At 35.8% G+C, this 20,799-nt stretch overlaps 2 protein-coding genes across 2 annotated transcripts in view; one reads left to right on the top strand and one right to left on the bottom strand.

The window, feature by feature from the left end:
* Window positions 1-6,520, bottom strand: part of LOC119838246 — a 58,587-nt gene extending 52,067 nt beyond the window's left edge. Inside the window, exon 1 of the mRNA XM_038364104.1 lies at window positions 6,154-6,520. Coding sequence (XP_038220032.1) covers window positions 6,154-6,184 — 31 coding nt within the window. The 5' untranslated portion in view covers window positions 6,185-6,520. The remainder of the gene's footprint in view (window positions 1-6,153) is intronic.
* Window positions 6,521-8,726: 2,206 nt separating this feature from the next.
* LOC119838176 (ropporin-1-like protein) lies at window positions 8,727-20,009 on the top strand. The gene is made up of 10 exons (XM_038364019.1): window positions 8,727-8,825; window positions 9,811-9,974; window positions 10,929-11,099; window positions 11,271-11,430; window positions 12,248-12,324; window positions 14,532-14,589; window positions 17,593-17,723; window positions 18,045-18,164; window positions 18,850-19,004; window positions 19,646-20,009. Exons 1-10 carry the CDS (start codon window positions 8,738-8,740, stop codon window positions 19,719-19,721), a joined length of 1,200 nt encoding a protein of 399 aa, XP_038219947.1. The 5' UTR covers window positions 8,727-8,737; the 3' UTR covers window positions 19,722-20,009.
* The last annotated feature ends 790 nt before the right edge of the window (window positions 20,010-20,799 follow it).

The following is a 20,799-nucleotide window of genomic DNA, read 5'->3' as shown; positions in this document are numbered from 1 at the left end:
CAACTTCACAGAAATTCAGCTTGTTGGGACTTTATGTAACTTCACCCTCATTTTTTGGTCTAAATTGACCGGACTATTCTGTATCAGTTCCGCATTTTAATCTATACTCATATTATAAATGCGAAAGTTTGTAAGGATGTGTGTGTTTGCTGCTCTTTCACGCAATAACTACTGAACGGATTGCAATGAAATTTGATCCGTAGACAGCTGGACAACTGGAATAACATATAGGCAACTTTTTATCCCGATATTCCTACGGGATACGGACTTACGCGGGTGAAACCGCGGGGCGTAGCTAGTATCTAATAATCTCGATATTACGTTATTTGCTGTCTATAATTACAAAATTTCATTCATATCTGCTAATCTTTCTCGTCACAACCACAAACAAACACGCAAATTTATTCTGTCGTTTAAAAAATTACAAGGCCTCTTCTTTATCACGATCCAATACAATACAAAAAAAAAAACTTATAAAACCTCGAACCAACTGGAAATAATTAAATAGTATAACCTCACCTCGTTTCGCAGTCGGTTAAACAAAGTCCACAGTTTATGTGTTTGTATTGTCGTGAATAAAAAGCTATTGTTATTTGTTATTGTTTCGCCCAGGTGGTTAACCGATTACGACTAATTATGGGGGATTGTGTTTTAAATATTCATCAACGAATACAGGATAGATGGAAAATGTATATTTTTAGTTTTATAGTTTGAAATGCTCTAATAGTGAGTGATTTTTAAAGAATAGAAAAATGACAAATGTAAATTATTTGATTTATTTATTTATCAAAATACGGAAATATTTTTTATAATCATTTTTTTCACAATGCAGTTCTCCGTTTTGAGCAGTAATGTGGTAAGTGGGCAGATTAACTGAAAAATCAATTTATTTCTTACACTCTCGTCTTTCGAACCCTCGGCTTTTCGCTTAAGTCCAAGGTCTTAACCGCTGAACCACCACTACCAGGTACTTTTAGGTTATATTTAGGTTATAGAGAGCTACCTGTGTACTCAGGTTGTATGCAATGAGCTATTTACATTGTTTTATTTCATAATCGTGGGAAAACTTAAGCAGTCCATGCATCCCGCTCGCGCGTATAGCGCTGTCTCTTTCTAGCTCTTTACTAGAATCTTTAAGTGTGAGTTATATGAATGAGTCAGGATACTGAGGTGAGTTTTGTTTGTTTGTTTGTCTGTATCTAGACTAGATTTTATCATATACCTTCCTTTTGAATCACTCGTATCTATTAAAAAAACTCAACAAAATCCGTTGAGCAGTTTTAAAGATCTAAGCAACATACATACATAGGGACAGACGTGGGAAGCGACTTTGTACTATGTAACAATGACACGTTAAGCCGTGGTAACTGAGCCAAGTTTTAAAAGTCCCATTCAGAATGGTATAGCCATTTTGTTTTATTCGTCGGATGGAACAAACTTACAAAAAAAATTGATACTATTGCTGATTAATAAAATATACCGTATACAACTTAACACGCGTCTAAAATATACTAGCTACTCACCCTGGTTTTCGTGTTTTTTTATTAAAATACTTTAATTATCTTAATTCAAGCGAAGACAAAATTGTCAAATCGAAACTCATTAAAATCCGTTCAGCCGTTCGCGTGTTAAAATTAATGTCACTAACACGACTCTCGTTTATGTATTCAGATTTTTAAACGACGTTCTCAAAAACGAAACGTGTTGAGAACCTCTTGAGAACGCATCGATTGTAATTTTTTTTTGTTTGTCATCCGATGGACGTTGGTAATATTTTTTGTGTTTGATACTTATATAATTACTGTCATTTGCTACCTGCAGTGATATCTCCCCCCAGGGGACGAGTCACGTGACCTTGACCTGTATTGTAGACTAGCTGTTCGCCCTGGCTTCGCTCGTTTTTTTTTTTTTTTTTTTTTTTTTTTTATGTCACAGTCGGCAATGGAGCTGGTGGGACGCCTGATGGTAAACGCTATCACCGCCCATGGACATTTGTAGAGGCGTAAGGTCGATTGCAGACCTTACGCCTCTACAAATGGATTGCCGACTTTTAATTGGGAAGGGATTAAGAAAGGATTAGGATAAAGGAATAAAGGAAAGGACTGGGAAGGGGAAGGAAAAGGATATGGGCCTCCGGCTCCCCCATTCACCGAACGAAACACAGCAGAATGCTATTTCACGCCGGTCTTCTGTGGGGGTGTGGTACTGCCCCGGTGCGAGCTGGCCCAATTCGTGCCGAAGCGTGCTCGACTACCACATACAAGGTTGTACATATATAGCCTATGACACTCAGTGACGATGCAGCTTTCTAGTGGCGAAAGAATTTTTGAAATCGTTTCAGTGGTGTTTACGTGAAAACGTTACGAACATACAAAAAGACAAGTTTCCTCAATATAAAATTAGTGTACATAAGAATATCCATACAAACATTATAAACATTAATTGCTATTTCTATTATTTGTATGTCTAACTGTAGATATGTAGATATACCTAGTCCCTTCATTGTTTATTCAGAGCAGACAGTTTTATTTGACATTTGATTGACATCCATTGTTTATTGGCTGGATGCTTACCACGAACTTTATGTCATATTATAATTTTATACGTCATAGCGGGCAACTGAGCTGGTGGTTCGCCTGATGGTAAGCGATCACCGCCCGTGAACAGAGCAGAGGTAGTGCCTCTGCGGATGCGCTGCTCGCTTTTAGGGGAAAGGATAAGGAAAGGATTGATGACTGGAAAGAGGGAATGGACTGGGAAGGACTTGCTGTATGATTTATTGACACTATACTATCTATCCTACTTCCTACTAATCCTACTATCCCACTAATATTATAAATGCGAAAGTTTGTAAGGATGTGTGTGTGTTTGTTGCTCTTTCACGCAAAAACTACTGAACCGATTGCAATGAAATTTGGTACGTAGACAGCTGGACAACTGGAATAACATATAGGCTACTTTTTATGCCGATATTCCTACGGGATACGGACTTACGCGGATGGAACCGCGGGGCGCAGCTACTACTATAATAATAATAAAAAAACACGCTATAATAATAGAATTCATAAATTGTCTTACTTGATGGACTTCAGTTACTTACGAATATTTTGTATAAGAGTATACGTAAGGAAATTATTGAATCCCGCCGATCCTAATCAGGATACTAAGATAAACTCATGAAACTATTGTATTGTCACCGATCCGCGATAAGTGTACAGAGTTTGAATTCAATCTGTCCGTTTGAAGTGGGTCAGAATCGAGTCTAAAGGAGTCAATGTAAGGATACAGATGCAGGTGAAGCTGATAAAAGCATGTTAATAATAGAGGTAGTTTGTGAATTTTGCTATACACTATATAAAATAAAGCGAAATTTCTTTGTCTGTTTGTTTGATTGAAATCATTAAGTTCTGAACCAATTGAATAAATTAAATACTTTAATATTATCCTTGAGTGACAGTCTATATTTTTGTTTATTCTTTACCGAAGGGACAATCTAAGGACCCCACGAGGCCTTAAGGACTTAGGGCCAAAGTCTAGTGAGAAATATGCCAAGGGAAGTATCATTATGCCTAATTCTGTAATGTCTGCGATAGGGCTGTCGACTGCGTGTTTTTATTTTATTTTTTTTTTTATTTATAAATAAAAGATTGACTATTTTGAAATAGATAAATGTCGCCATATGATTGTTTTGAAAAAAAAACCTTTAGATTATAAAGGTCTATAAGTTAAAAACATAAGTAAGGTCCGTAACATTTGATTTCAATCTAACTCATTTTTTATCGTATAATAGAACTAGCTGCGCCCCGCGGTTTCACCCGCGCAAGTCCATATCCCGTAGGAATATCGGGATAAAAAGTATTATTTTTGTATTAGATTATTCTATCATAATACAAATACTAAATCGATTGCAATGAATTTTGGTACGTAGACAGCTGGACAACTGGAATAACATATAGGTAACTTTTTATCCTGATATTCGTACGGGTAACGGACACACGGGTGAAACCGCGGGGCGCAGCTAGTATCGTAGAAATAAATTGAATACTTGTTGTGGCAGCCCTATTCGTAATTCGTTTAGATAGATACAAGATAATTCTATCCGGTACGAGACTTGCCGACATCTTTATTGCTACAATTGGTCTGGAACGCGATGTTATATGGCCCATTGTCCCATTGTCCCATTGTGGGGCATGGGACATGGGATGATTATTGTTGTATCCCGTAGGAATATCGGAATAAAAAGTTGCCTATATGTTATTCCAGTTATCCAGCTGTCTACGTACCAAATTTCATTGCAATTGGTTCAGTAGTTTTTACGTGAAAGAGTAACAAACATCTATACATCCATACTTACAAACTTTCGCATTTATAATATTAATAGGATATGTACGCGGGACGCTACGAAATTTTATAGATAGAAAACTGCTTGACCAATTTTGACTAAACTTTCAGTGATCGTAACCTCACTATGTCTTACATACCTTTATAGTACGATTCATACTGCTTCAAAAAAAAGTCCAATCGTTATTTTTTCTGGATTATCGCCGCTACGGTTGGACCGATTCTGATAATACTTCTGTTCAATCAACGATATATAAACTAACTAGCTTTTGCCAGCGGCTTCGAACGCGTTAATTCGGATTAGTTTAATAGATGTTGTTATATATAAACATATAAACCTAAATATACATATAAATTATAAACCTTCCTCTTGAATCACTCTATCTGTTAAAAAAAACCCCATCAAAATCCGTTGCGTATTTTAAAACATTTAAGCATACATATGGACATAGGGACTGAGAAAGCGACATTGTTTTATACTATGTAGTGATAAATCCCATAAACGCGTACACAGTCGCGGGACGCAACTAGTGTTTGCTAAAAGGTAAAACAAAAGAGATCTCATATAACATTAGGCTGTTTTATAAACTGACTCACTGTTTATTTTAACTTGTCATTGCGACCTTGAAAATTTGAATATTTGAACCGACTACACGAGAACGAGGGTAACGTTTTTATGTGTATGTATGTACACATTGTCTTTGTCCAGCTTTGTGGGGTAAATGGCTAAATAATTCCCGCTTTAGACGTGTCTTTAGATTCGTCTTAATTCAGAGTGACAGTGTCGTTATCAAAATGATGATGGCGGAGTTTTTGGCGCCAAACTATGCGCGAAATAACAAACAAGATTCCTCAGAAACTTCTACATAAACACACTAATCAGACTAATATTATGAATGTGAAAGTTCGTTTGTTTGGATGTTTGTCCATCAATCACGTTGAAACTGCTGAACCAGCTTTTGATATGTGGTATACAGACAGTGTATGAGCTGACTTGAGTGATAGGATATTTTATCCCGATTAAATGCCCCCTTGGGATAAAACAGGAATCTTGATATCCGGGCGGAGCCGGGACGAGCGTCTAAAATATATATTTTCTAAGTGTAGAATAACCAGGTCACTAACAAATAAACATTCGTACAATATACGAATGTTCATGCTCGTGTTTGGTAAAAACATTTTCTAATGTCATCTTCACCCGTGTAAAATACCAAGGAACAGTGACACACAGATAGCCAAATATCTAAATATATATGGATCTTATATATAACCCATTCGGCCATTAATTCACGGCTCGGACATAAAATTCACTGAGCTATATTTCTAAATGATAATTATTCGCGTAATTAAAGATACAATTTGATTGCTCTAATTAAATGATATATGAATAAGATAAAGCTTCTTTATATTGGAAATAATTTATCTATTTATATCAATAATGCATTTAACATATTATTTATACTCACTTACCTTCAAGTATATTTAAGTTATAAAAATTACGTCAAAAATATAAGCTAGCTATTTTTTTTTCAATCAATCAATTAGACAAAACATAGATATACCTACATATTAAATGAAAAATATTAAATATATAAATTGACCGTATTTGACGACTAGAACTCAAAAGAGTACTTATATATATTAGAATTAATAACTAGTTAGAAAGTGGGACGTCCATCTTCCGGCATCAAGTAATCCACGATAAAAAGCTCACTTCGTAAAAACTATCGACATATCACCAGTTATACGCACATCACTAGCCATTGTCTATTTTTCAAAAGACCAGCTACGTTGGTTAGGAAATATACTTACTTAATGGCGATAGATCCGAAATCATATCCATTTTGGTGGGCAACTATAATATTTCTCTTTGAACGGATGTTTTATTCTGACACCCATTTCTGTTCACTTTTTTCACATCACTAACACTCATTGTAAGCACACATTTTACGTATTATATTAAATATGATAGGACACAATCACTATCAGACACCTATCCTTCTGACTTTATCTAGTGACAATTATAACAATGCACCATAATAAATTAAGAGTCGGCACTAAACGTTCCACAAATTTCGCGTATTTGTTTATTTTTTTACGTTTCTAATATTGCGTTATCACAAAATATTCTCCATATAAAAGTTCACACGACAAAAACACAGGCGAACGTCATCCAGGCAAACAGGTTTTGTTTTTTTTTTCCCAGAAGTTTACACCACGTGATCGATTACGCTGTTCAAGTACGCGCGTCGGCCGCTAGATGGCGCGATTCTCAACTAGATTGGTAAAATCGCACATAAACCATGTTTGATTAAATTTCACGAGAAACTAAGCGTAAAAAGTTTAATTACAATACCGAATGCTGATTGAATGAAATATTTCATGCTCTTGGCATTGATAAAATTTTATATTATGTAAGTGAAACGACTTAAATACATTTCTATAATGTTTTCACTATTGTTTATCCATTTTATCGATATAAATAAAAAAATATCAACACGTCATGACTATATCTTATTTGTTTTTTATTGAGATACGTATATAATTTATTATTATAAAATAACCCTTATCAAACACGTTAAGCTGTTTTTTGAGTATTTTTATATTTTGAATGTATGAATTTTCATGGGTTAGTAATTTTTAAATTTATTTTGCACTAGTGGTCCGCCCCGGCTTCGCTCGTGCTACATATATAGTCTATAGGCTTCCTCAATAAATGGGCTATCTAACACTGTAAGAATTTTTTAAATCGAACTAGTAGTTCCTGAGATTAGTACGTTCAAACAAACAAATAAACTCTCCAGCTTTATAGTATAAGTACAGATTTTTTAAATTTAAGTAGATAACTTTCTGCACTGTTATTTAACACAGAAATCATTTCTTAAATCTGACGTACCTACCCAGTTCCTGAGATTAGCGTTAAACAAACAAACAAACTTTTCAGCTTTTTATTTATTATCATAATTAGTAGTCGTATTGAGTATTTTTCGTGAATTCATTTAATCCTCATAAAAACAACAGAGTTAAAACAGTTTTTAAATACAATTTCTTCCTAGCACACAAACAGACAGACCTCAATGGGAAACAATAAAAATATATATACAACCTTTCCTGTAAAGTTTCATAGCATTACAATGTTTTATAAATGACTAGCTGCGCCCCGCGGTTTCACCCGCGGAAGTCCGTATCCTGTAGGAATATCGGGATAAAAGGTTGCCTATATGTTATTCCAGTTTTCCAGCTGTCTACGTACCAAATTTCATTGCAATCGGTTCACTAGTTTTTGTGTGAAAGAGTAACAAACGCACACACATCCTTACAAACTTTCGCATCACTTATATCAGTAGGATAAATTTTCGAAGAATAGGAAAAATGCCAAACCGTAACAAAACCGAAAACGACGCGGGTTCGAATCCCGCCCCGTGATCATCTTTTATTCTTTTTCTGTATTCTTTGAAAATTTCTCAAATAAAGCCTTAACAATGAGTTTTACATATTTTATTACTCTGTGATCGTTTTACAACGTTGCCATGGTAACGACATAACAACTTTGCTGTGGAAGTCAGGTTTTCTAGTTAATTTAAAATTGTTAGTATTTAATTCGATTTCCAATTAGCATCTGTAATAGTAATTGAAATATTAAAATACGTGCGCGGTGCGGTTCATTATTTCATTAATTATTTTACGTCATGCAGCTGGTGGTTCGCCTGATGGTAAGCGATCACCAACGCCCATGGACATTGCAGTGGTGGGGCCGTCTAATGCGTTGTGTGTTTTAAGTGGTAAAGAATAAAAAAATAATTGACAATGGGAATAAAGGAATGGACTACAGAGGGTGAGGAAAAGGATCCGAAAGGGTGCGAAACACTACCTGTTACTATTTCACGCCGACCTTCCGTGGGGGTGTGGTACTTCCTCGGTGCAAGCTGGTCCAATACGTGCTGTATCGTGCTTGATTAATGCGATGTGCTTAAAATTACACTCTTACTAGACTGAAACTAGTATTGTATTATCGCATAATATTCTATAGTATTATAACATAATACTATGGAAACGGTGAAGGAAAACATCGTGAGGAAACCGGCATGTCCAAGAATTAAAAGTTCGACGACATGTGACATCTGCCAACCCGCACTTGGCCAGCGTGCTGGATTATGGCATAAACCCTCATAGGAGGCCTGTGTCCCAGCAGTGGGAACATACATGGGCTGATAATGAATTGAGTTCGTTTATCAAAGAACTGTATGTATGTATATGTTGCAGACAAAAACTGATTTTGACGAAGAGCGTCAGTAACTGCAAAATTGTAGTCCAAATAACTATATGCTGATGATGATGATGACTATGGTATTATGTTATCTGTCCTGAAACTGTTACAGATTAAACAGACAGCAAAATGCCAGAGTTAATAGAGCAAATGTATTGCTCGCAGCAGATCGTGATTCCGCCGAAATTTCCTTATATTCTAAAAAGGTATTGTAAAGGTAAGATTGGATTTATTTAGCTGCACTAACGCCATCTAGTTTCTAAGTTTATCTTTATTATCACAGATTAACAGGTGTATTTAACCAATTTAAAAAAGAAGAAACGAGGTTATTGATTCGGTAGTACTTATATATATTTTAGCAGTCCGCCCCGGCTTCGCCCGTGGTACATATATAGCCTATAGCCTTCCTCAATAAATGGGCTATCTAACACTGAAAGAATTTTTCAAATGGGACGAGTAGTTCCTAAGATAAGTGCGTTCAAACAAACAAACAAACTCTTCAGCTTCATAATATTAGTATAGACGTGTTTTTTTTTTTATTTCACAATCGGCAATGGAGCTGGTGGGACGCCTGATGGTAATTTTTTTTTTTTTTAATGTCATAGTATAATTTTTAATGTCATAGGTAAGCGCTACCACCGCCCATGAACATTTGTAGAGGCGTAAAGTCGATTACAGACCTTACGCCTCTACAAATGGATTGCCGACTTTAAATTGGGAAGGGATTAAGAAAGGATTGGCGAGAGCAATAAAGGAAAGGACTGGGAAGGGGAAGGAAAAGGATATGGGCCTCCGGCTCCCCCACTCACCGAACGAAACACAGCAGAATGCTATTTCACGCCGGTCTTCTGTGGGGGTGGGGTACTTCCCCGGTGCGAGCTAGCCCAATTCGTGCCGAAGCGTGCTCGACTACCACATACCAATATACGTGTTTGTTACGTCGTGACTTTTTACTAAAGCTCTTTAATCCGATTTCCATAACTCCATTTCCAGTGTGGTTCCTAACCATATTTTTCTATCCGTATTTCATTTTTATGTCTTCAGTTAAGAATCCAGTATTTTATTATTTAGAGCTTTAATATGCTGTTATTATCATAATTTATTTTAAATAATATTCTATTACTTGTAGCTAGAATGAGAGACCCCTTTTTATTAAGAAATAGATATAAAATATCAATGGTTCTGCAACATAATTATTTCAGCGGCCATAAAAACCCAACCTTATGACCTTCTGCGATGGTCCTTCGAGTATTTTACGGCGCTGGCCGAGAAGAGACCACCTCCAGTGAAGCTGAGGTTGGAGTACCCTGTCTATAGCACGGAGGGGGGGTTGAGTAGGGGATGCTTGAAGGTTCTTGCGTGCCAGGTAGGATTTCATCATCATAGTCACCATGACCATGACCATGACCATTGCAATGCTAGTAACATTCGTAACCATGACCGTGACCGTGATTGTTGCAATTCATGTGACAGTGATCGAGTCTGTGGTAGTGATAATGACCGTCACAGTGATCGCGCATACATCCAATACGACTGTGAACGCTCATGGCCACGGTCATGGTCGTGACCACTGTCGCGCACATGAGCACGGCCACAGTCTAGGTCAGGATCACGTTCGTGGTCATGACCATAGACACAGTGACGGTCATGCTTTTATGTCAAGAGATAATATGACAGTAAACTGTCCCTACAGTGAATCCTATCCTACTCTATCCTACTTCCTACTATCATACTAATATTATAAATGCGAAAGTTTGTAAGAATGTGTGTGTGTTTGTTGCTCTTTCATGCAAAAACTACTGAACCGATTGCAATAAAATTTGGTACGTAGAAAGCTGGACAACTGAAAAAACATATAGGCAAATTTTTATCCCGATATTCCTACGGGATACGGACTAGCGCGGGTGAAACCGCGGGGCGCAGCTAGTTATTGATAATACTCAGTCAATCAAGCATTTTCTAGGATTTGAGAATACCCAATATTCACTTTTCCACGTTAATTCGGAGTTCCAGTGGTTTAACAGATGTTATTATAAACATATTATAAACCTTCTTCTTGACTTACTCTATCTATAAAAATAAAAAAAGAAACGCCACCAAAATCCGTTGTGTAGTTTTAAAGATCTAATCGTACTTACATACAGACGCGGGAAGCGACTTTGCTTTTTATATTATGTAGCGATAGTGATATGTAAGTGTTTAGCTGCTATATTGTGATGAGTCATCATCAGAACTCGAAATTGAAAGAGTAGAAGAAATATAATTGATATACTTAAATATTTTAGTGATTAATTTGTAGACCTTTAGCTCTTTCTTGCAGCTTGGCAGCTCCACAGTGCTACCCTTGAAGTCGGTGAAACGTGCTTGGAGGGGTTTCTGCCTGGACCCCCTCGAGCTGAAGCGGATATTCTGCCTCTGCGAGGTCTACATGAGGGAGGATGTGGTGTCGTACTTCCATTTTATTGCGGTAGCGGGCGGGCTTTTAACTAAGGTAAAATAGTTGTTTTTAGTGTGTGTCATCAACCATTGGGTTGAAGCCACTGGATGTTTAGCTAACCTAAATTTCTAATTATAATGATATTTAATATATTTTCCGTAGAAACCGCTTCTATAGGACGTTTAATTGAATAAATAAATGTTTGAGTTTGACATTTGTGCGCAGTCTCTGACCCACACGATGATACTCCTCTGCGAGACGCTTACGAAGGAACCAGACGGCGGTTCGGCCGCCATTCCGGTCCAGGATTTCCTCATGATGTACCGGTTCCTGGCTGCGATGGACGCCTCGAAGGATGTGAAGTATATGGACGGGTATCGTGAAGGTATTGAGATTTAGAGATTTTTTGTTTCTGAAAGCAAAATTGGCGCATTCGATTTAAAACCTTCCACCCCGTACCCAAAGGTTGTCCGGTAGAGATCGCCGCAGGCAATAAGACCGCCTTGTACTATTTGTGTTTGTTTTTTGTTGTGTTAGTATATATTGTGTGAAATAAAATAAATAAATAAAATTAACAGTTTGAAGGAATTAAAAAAGAATTTAAATTAATTTTGAATTGTAGTTATTCCTAGTTATTCGGGGGTCTAGTTATTCCTAAAAAATATTAAATGCGTTTCGCCCTTCTTTCGCCGTGTAACATACATAGCCTATGTCACTCAGTGATTTAGCTCGTTTTTTCCACAAAATCTTTGTTTCAATTCTGTTTACTGATATGAGTAAATGCATTTTCTTTCTCCTTCTTTCTAATGGTGAAAGAATTTTTGAAATTTGTTTCATACTTTTTGTGTGAAAATATTACAAACATATACATTGTATATACAAAACTCAAATGTTTCCCCTTTATAATATCAGTTTTGATGAGTTCCTCACAGCTTGAGTTTAAAGTAAAAAGTGAAGTCCCGTGTCCCCTACTGGGGTGTGGGGCAGATGATATACATCTGTTTCACTTATCGATTTTCTTCGATTTTCTTTATGGACTAGTAGGTGATCAGCCTTCTGTGTCCTACCAGACCGAGACATTTTTTTTTATGTCCCCACCGGGAATCGAACCCGGGACCTCTCGGCTCTACGCTCACGCGTTTACCACTGTACCAAGGAGGCGGTCTGAGTTTAAAGTGCTACTAATATAAATATTAAACCAGGTGACTCTTCTAAAAAAGAAGAGAGTATTGAAGAAGAGGAAGAAATTAGTCAAGAAGAGAACGCAGCTCAGGATGAGGTTTGGAGATTTCTTTTTAATTTTTTTTGCAATTTTAATTTTTAAATAATTAAAAAACAATTTTTTATGGCTTTTTGAGATAGAACGCGTTCTTATCCCGCGCCAGAGCGTTAATCTGATGACCCGCTATGACGCATGTGACGGATCACAATTTACGAATAGATAACAATTCCAGAATCTATCTCATGATATTGTAATCTGACGGTTTTAACAGTTTCACAGTGTCATATTATATTAAGTGATACTATATAATACAAGCAATCCGCCCGGCTGGCTTCACTTGTTTTACGTTTTTCCTCTCCATAACCTTGCGTATGTCTTAAGAAAATCGTTTAAGATATTTGCAGAATCGCTAGAATCGTTCTGGAGTTAGCCGTTTAGCATTTGACGATTCGTTTTTATTCATAAAGACATATTAGCGAATAAATACATTCAGATACAATAAAGCTATAGCGCAATTGCCAATTAAATAAGTCGCCCATCTAATTTATGACTGTTCTGACTGTCGCTTATCATATTTGCAAGTGTTATAAAAACGCTAGCGGTCCGCCCCAGCTTCGCCCGTGCCATCGCCAAATATAGCCCAAAGCCTTCCTCAATAAATGGGCTATCTAACACGAATTTTTCAAATCGAACCAGTAGCTCCTGAGTTTAGCGCGTTCAAACAAACAAACAAACTCTTCAGCTTTATAATATCAGCATATACAGTAATAAAGGAACACATACAGATACGCTCTGACGACTTTTGGCAAGACAGCGGCAACCTGCAGAAGCTGCACCTGATCGATGATCACTTGCCGCGGTCGTCGCGACTGAGCGAGAAAATGAATATGCCGGTGATAGGCAAGATTGTGCGGTCGCCGTCCATCGAGAGAGCGGGACAGATAGAGCGCGAGAACTATATGAGGGAGAGGAAAGGTTATATACGAACGACATTTGTCGTATACCAGCTTTTGTTGGCTTCGCGCGCGTTAAATTCGGTGTAGTTTAATATATGTTGTACATATGAACCTTCCTCTTGAATCATTCTATCTATTAAACAAAACCCCATCAAAATACGTTGTGTAGTTTTAAAGATCTAAACATACATACGCACATAGGTACGGACGCGGGAAGCGACTTTGTTTTATATTATAAAGTGATTTATTATTAGCTTTCACATGGTCATGGAAATATACATGGGAAAGCATGTTACACCACGGTAAAAAGAAACCTATATCTCTCTCTAGCTTCCGATACAACAATCATATTATAAAACCGCTCCGTTGCGTAGTGGATGAAAGACAAACAAACAAACACGCTTTTGCGTTTATAATCAATATATCAGTAAGGATAAGCGATCGTTCAATTAGTTTAAATAATTACAACGCAATTAGGAAAGTATATTCAATTGGCCTTTTAAATTTCAGGGAGGGCTGAACCGAGCGAAGACGTGGAAGTTAGTTTAGTTTATTTTACGTTGAATTTGAAATAAACGACTATAAAACATGGCCAAGAGCGAATGGGAATCACAACACTTAGGGTTCCGTACAAATAAAAACTTAAGTGTAACTGCAAAAAATATTATCCACCCATCCAATTTATGTCCGTTCCAAGCGTTGCTTAGTCTCAATTTTCTTATTTCTATAGCGGCAACGGAAATATATGATCTCTGAGAAATTTAACTCTAACTATCGCTGTTCATGAGATCCAGCGTGGTAGCGATGACAGACAGACGGACAGACAAACAGACAGAGGGACAGCGAAGTCTTAGTAATATGGTCTCCTCTTTTTCGTACGGAACCCTAAAAAGGGTATTATCAATTCGGATCTATTTTGTATCCGTGATCCATGGTAGATTGTGTTTATAGGTTAATTCCTTATGATTTAAATTATCATAGTTTATGAGAAATTTTGAAAGAATAGAAATAGTTTATGTTCTATAGAGTATTTAGTTTATAGCTATTTTAGTTTCATGGTTATTATAGTATTATAGTAATTATAGTAGATATAAATTCATATGAAAACCCAATATATAAACCCAAGTCTCATATAAAATTAATGCTCAGAAATGTACGAATATTTCAATAAACACTCAACAATTATAACTACCATGTTATAGTTGCGTTAAGCGTACGTACCTACCCTTCCCGCTATGTTAGGAAGGAGGAATTAAGATCCTCTCGTGAATCCTCGCTTAATCCCTTTAAAATTCTTTTTTGTTCTAGAAAAAACTTCGCGAGATGAGCGGTTCGAAAATTGGTCTCGGCGAATCGAAAAAGGACGGTTAGTAAAAAACATATAATGTATATTATATGCATCTATTCAGTGGTTTACAAGACACGTGTTAAATTTTCTTTACTTGTTGCCTAATCTCATTTAAATACATATGAAACTCATTATGAAAAACAAAGGTACAAAAAAACAACACCAAAATTTCCTAATCGGTTTCTCGGACTAGCGACTATAAACAAACAAAAAACTCTATTGTGTTAAGAAAAAAGACTCCTAAATACCGATTTATCAAAGTATGTTTCCTTAGAGATGTCTATTACATTTCATTGTTTTGCTTACGTGTTACAAAATTTAACCTTTTAAATTAGAAATAATAAATCCATTGAATAATAATATAGGTATATGATATAGATAAAAAAGAAGACACTGAAAGAAAGAAGGACGGAGTGGACATCGTTGTGACGGATGAAAATTCCATTGAAATACCATTAGAAATTTACGGTTGTTATTTTCATTATTTTAATTGATACATTGTCATCGAAAATTGCAATCTACTATTTAGAATTCAATGTTCAAGCTATTTATTATATTATTGGTAACTAACTGTTCACCCCGGCTTCACCTGAGGCACATTGATAGGCTCTATTTACACTAGGCTATGTCACTCAGTGAAGCTTTCTAATGGTGAAAAAATTTTTAAAATCGGTCCAGTGGTTTTTATATGAAAACATTACAAACTTAAAGATATACAAAAGCTTCCTCTTTGTAATATTATTGTAGATATAATTTAAGATAAGTACTATATCAGCCGCCTCGTTGGTACAGTGGTTAACACGTGTTAAACAGCGTAGTGTGTAGAACCGAGCGGTCTTGGGTTCGATTCCTAAGTAATATTTTGAAAAAGCTGTTTCTATATTACATAGATGAAACAAACTAACATTGTTAAATTAGATCATTTCGCATTATGAATTGTAGATTGAAGCTATCAAGAAAATACTTCTATGTACTTTAAAGACTAATTATGTATTAGTTTCACTAAACGAAAGATGATATATAATGTTTATTGAAATTATTAATTTAGGAGAACCGAAAGTTGAAGAAGCTCGACTCATTGAAGGTAATCTAGAAGAAGAAGAAATGAAAGAGGATTCTATAGATGAGAAAATAGAAATCGCTGCTTTTGTTAACGAAGTAAATAATTTAGAAATTAAAGACGTTTAAACGGATTTTAAACCCGATTTATTCATTATGTTATTAACCCGATGTTACGAACACTTTACAGCGAGCGTGGTCACGGGGAGACTGAGATGTAACATGTCTTAAAGGTCATACCAAAAGTTGTCGTTTAATAATATAAAGAATAAATCGCGTTTAAAATCCGTTTGAAAGTCTTTAATTTCTAAATGTGTAATACTCGCGTAAAATTAAACACGAGAAAATACAAAGTAAATAGTGTTATTGAAACTATTTCGTTATACTAGCGTTATCTAGCGAGTTCTCTCGCGTGGTACTCGGCTCAAAAGTTACTCATGTGCAAATCCAGGCTATAATCTGTCGTTGTGTCAAATTTTATCAAAATCCTATCGGTCGTTTATGTGTAAAAGAATGGCAAATATACCATACCATACATCCACAAAAAATATCCGTTTATTCGATGCTACTTCTCTACTTGTGCATATCAGTAAAAGGCGTTTATAGGTCAGAATTTATAAAACAGTTCACCATTTACTGTCGTAGGTTGTAGGAGAAAAAAATAAGTGAACATTTAAAAATAAGTAAAGTATACATTTTTTTCTCCTTTATTTATCGCATTCTCTTAGTATGTTTAGAGCGATAAGTGCTAAAATTGTAACTAGAAGACGGAAATTGAAAAAAACGCAGTCATGAGGCTGGATTTGAACCCGCGTTTTTTGTAGTTCCTAATGTAGGCTTAACCTCTCGGCCACCCATGATCTTACCTATAGTAATCGAATTTGTTCTTTTGGTTTCATATGCAAAAAGGGGCACCCCAATGACCTACCCCACTTAATATATAGAAAACGCACTTATACATAGAAAACAAATAAGATAAATTTCTCATCTGAAATTGAATGACTCTGAAATCATTCGATTTCATAAGAAAAATATTTATATATCCTTTTCTTTTCGAAAAATATTGGACCATAGCTACAAAAGCATCCTTTCTACCTTTCCCCTTCTAATCCCTTCCTTTCCCAGTGCTACCAAGATCGGGAAGAGCGTCGCGAGGATCTAGAAAGGACTTTTGAAGAAATAGCCGATATTGTGGATAGGTTCAAATCGGCTAATTATGACCTGGGTGAGATGTCCTAAACCCTAGACATTTTTTAGATCATAACATGAGTATATATGTAGTGAATAATTAATGACTATGTATTATTGTTGTTTAACAATGCTGATAAAAACACGCTTTGATGATAGAATCAAGTAAATTGTGTCACTATCTTATACAGAGTACATCTAAGGAAATTATTTAATCCTGACGAATCCAAACCAGATAATAAGATTGTATGTAGTAGTCGAGCACGCTTCGGCACGAATTGGGCCAGCTCGCACCGGGGAAGTACCACACCCCCACAGAAGACCGGCGTGAAATAGCATTCTGCTGTGTTTCGTTTGATGAGTGGGGGAGCCGGAGGCCCATATCCTTTTCCTTACCCTCCCCAGTCCTTTCCTTTATTCATGTCGCCAATCCTTTCTTAATCCCTTCCCAAAAAGTCGGCAATCCATTTGTAGAAGCGTAAGGTCTGCAATGGACCTTATGCCTCTCCAAATGTCCACGGGCGGTGGTAGCGCTTACCATCAGGCGTCTCACCAGCTCCATTGCCGACTGTAACATAAAAAAAAGATAGACTCATGAAACTATTGTATTGCCAATTGACATCTTTCTGTTTAGTGCACCAAAATAGAGAGTAAAGGAGTCGATTTCATATATACATACCGGTGAACTCTGTAGCGAATAAAAAGCACCTAAAAAGGGTTCCACAACGTGATAAACATTGGAAATATACTAAGAACATATGAATTTTCCATCAGGCATGGTGGCCGGGCGCCAAATGTCGACAACTAGCGGCGAGTTTATTGTACAGCATATTGAAAAAGACATCATGGACTATATCAATGAGCAGATTGCTATTCTGCCTGACCCTGACCTGAAGAAGAAGAAGGTAAGGACTATAATAAAGAATACAGTTAATGAAGATCACGCCTAAATGATAGATATATTGTCTTACTTGCTTTTATACAGTGTATGCGTAAGGAAATTATTTAATCCTTCCAATCCTAAGATAATAACATATACTTATACAATTAGAGTATTGTCACCGATCCTAGATAAGTATACAGTTAGTGATCCAAAATTTAGTCTACATGAGTATATTTAAACATACACCTAACAGGGTACCAGGGTAGATTAAATATACAAATGAAGCATTATATGTGAACAATATAAGCTACTATAATGTTAAAACTTGTCCGAATGATGTCAGGCGAAACCGGAGGAGGTGGCCATGATCCGCGACATCCTGGAGACGTTCCTCGATGAGAACATGGACATCATAGCGCCGGAGGTTGAGGAGGCGGAGGCTGAGGAACAACCTATACCTGAAGTTAGTGCTTGTTCTGTTTTAATAATGCACATAATGCACTTTTATTTCGGTAAAGAAGAGGAGAGTGCTAATTAGTATGGTTAAAGGCAATGTTATGCATAGTTTACATTCCGGTGGGTTTTATGGGATAACACCTATCTTATGTCCTTGCTAAGGTCTCGAAATAACAAGGTAACAAATTTCATTCATTGGTTCAAGCATGAAGAAGGGCTAAGGAACAGACAGATAGAGTTACTTTCGCCTTAATAATATTATTAGGATTAACTATTACAAGTGTTTATGAATAGGTAATAAATTAAAATGATACTATACTCCTACTTAATATTATAAATGCGAAAGTTTTGTAAGGATGTGTGTGCGTTTTTTGCTCTTTCACGCAAAAGCTAATGAACCGATTGCAATGAAATTTGGTACGTAGACAGCTGGACAACTGGAATAACATATAGGCAACTTTTTATCCCGATATTCCTATGGGATACGGACTTATACGGTGCAGCTAGTATTCAATAAATGAATAGTTCGAAGTTCCATTGAAAATTTATGTAACAAACTTAGAAATAATAACGCAAGAAATCGGGAACAGTACAGGAGGTACAGTATAAGGAGGGCTTGGACCCTCTAAAATCCATGATGTAATTAGCGTCCTTAAATATTTTTTTTTCATTCGTTTGTATTTATAACACAGATAACAGTGGTGTACGCAGTGCCTGGTATAGGTCCACCTGTCGATCTAGATATAATTGAGGACTTTGAGAACTACATTCTGGAAGTTTCCAAGGTGCAGGGGGACGTGGTGATGCCCAGGAACATCAGGCACTTCATGTGTCCACCTCTGGAGAAGTGAGTAGTTTTAATGTTTCTAATTTTTCATAATTTATACTTTGTATATACTTATTATAATATTTTATTATCTGTGGAAGAGGTGGACATTCATAGATAACAAATAATATCAGACGAGGTTGTAGTCAAGCAAAGCCCTATCAAAGTATAAAAATATGTATTTATTATAACAACAATTTTAAATTCTGAAGCCGCCAGTTGCTCAATGAAAATCTGTCATAAGTATATATCACAATTTAATATAGCGCCCTCTATTGGAATTTTGTTGTTACTAAAATTCGCGCCACGATCGGAATATTCCTTCCAAAAAAAGTAGCCTATGTTATTCTCTGGTCTGCTAATTATCTCCAGATACAAAATATCGTTATAAAATCGCGTCTTTTCGACGTGAAAGAAGGACAAATAAACAAACAAAAGCAAGCAAAGCACTTTCGCATTAAATATATTAGTAAACACCAATTCATTGTATCACAAGTAATATAACAATAAAGATATAAGTAGATAGAAATTTTAAGAAGTAGTTGTGGAAATGTCGGTTAAAAAAGGAATAGTTGTTTTGTTTAGTTGCATAGTTCTTACGTAATATGTCTTGTTTAATTAATAACATAATTAATAATCTGGCAAAAATATATGTCTTTTAGATATGAAGAGTATAAATATGAAGAGTCGGCACCAAAGAAGGAAGAGGTTCCAATGACGGGTGTCATTACTGATTGAAGGAGAGAGTTGAAATAGTTGAAATGCACTGTCCCTCTCTAACGCAACTTTTGATATTTTTATTACTTGTATTGAATAACTTTTGTTTGCAAAACAAAAAAAAATCGCAATTTAATACAAATCATGATTTTATAGCAAAAAAAATCTTCTCAAGCCACATTATTAGTGTTATTTGAAATAATTGTTAAAATCGATATAGTAATTTCACTGAAAAAGGAGGGAAAGGTTAGCAGATATGTAGAAAGTGTTTAGTAATTAAATCACATTTTAAATCCGTTAAATAAGGTATTAATGTGGCTAATACATTATTTATGCCCGTAGCACCTTTTTAAATACGTATTATGACTTGTTAAAATAAAATTACTTGATAATAATATTTTTGTGTTTTTTTTTATAAGAATTGCAGATCTAAGTTATTTGAAATAACAGAAATTTTTTTTTATGGCAGGGCAAGCAAAGGAGCAGGTGGGCCACCTGACGTTAAGTGGTCACCACCGCCCATAAACACTTGCAACACTAAAGGTGTTACAAGTGCTTTGCCGGCCTTTCAGGGACATATACGCTCTTTTCTTGCAGTTAATTAAAAAATAAACATTGATCGAATGCAAAGGGGTCCGGATTTGGTTGATTTAGTTCAAAGCTGAAACGCGTTTGAAATTGATTTGAAGGGTTGTCAAACGTAGTGTCCAACACAAATTTCCATAACATAAGTGTATGGTTACGTAAATTTTGATAAATTACTCAGAAGGGGTAAATTAAAACAAAGATAGATTTTTTTAATTTTATTTTTCAATATTAACCAATGACCCTTAAGCGATACAGTTATAGAGCGTAGCATAGTTGATACAATTTACAGCTTGAAAACAAACCGACTTGGAAGTTTAGCAATATGTTACAAATAATATCACGAACACAGTTATATATTAGTTTATTTGACAGAGCGTGTTTATACTCTACTTAAAAAAATCATCAAAAGGGGCCTTGTATCCATGAATAAAAAAATATACTATTTTGAAATGACATGTGTCACTTTTTGGCGGGAACCTAATGTCATTTGAACTTTTTTTAGTCTTCCATT

The sequence above is a fragment of the Zerene cesonia genome, unplaced genomic scaffold (genome assembly GCF_012273895.1).
Source record: "Zerene cesonia ecotype Mississippi unplaced genomic scaffold, Zerene_cesonia_1.1 Zces_u001, whole genome shotgun sequence".
In the NCBI taxonomy this organism is placed as follows: Eukaryota; Metazoa; Arthropoda; class Insecta; order Lepidoptera; family Pieridae; genus Zerene; species Zerene cesonia.
The sequence above is the reverse complement of the archived record's forward strand: the minus strand, read 5'-3'. Positions and strand labels throughout refer to the sequence as shown.

Bases quoted from the DNA above. Each gene is read 5' to 3' on its own strand.
- LOC119838176 (XM_038364019.1), top strand. From the start codon at position 8,738: ATGCCAGAGTTAATAGAGCAAATGTATTGCTCGCAGCAGATCGTGATT. The intron at 12,325-14,531 runs GTTTGGAGATTT...TTTTTGTTCTAG, and splicing joins AGAACGCAGCTCAGGATGAG to AAAAAACTTCGCGAGATGAG. The intron at 19,005-19,645 runs GTGAGTAGTTTT...TATGTCTTTTAG, and splicing joins ATGTGTCCACCTCTGGAGAA to ATATGAAGAGTATAAATATG.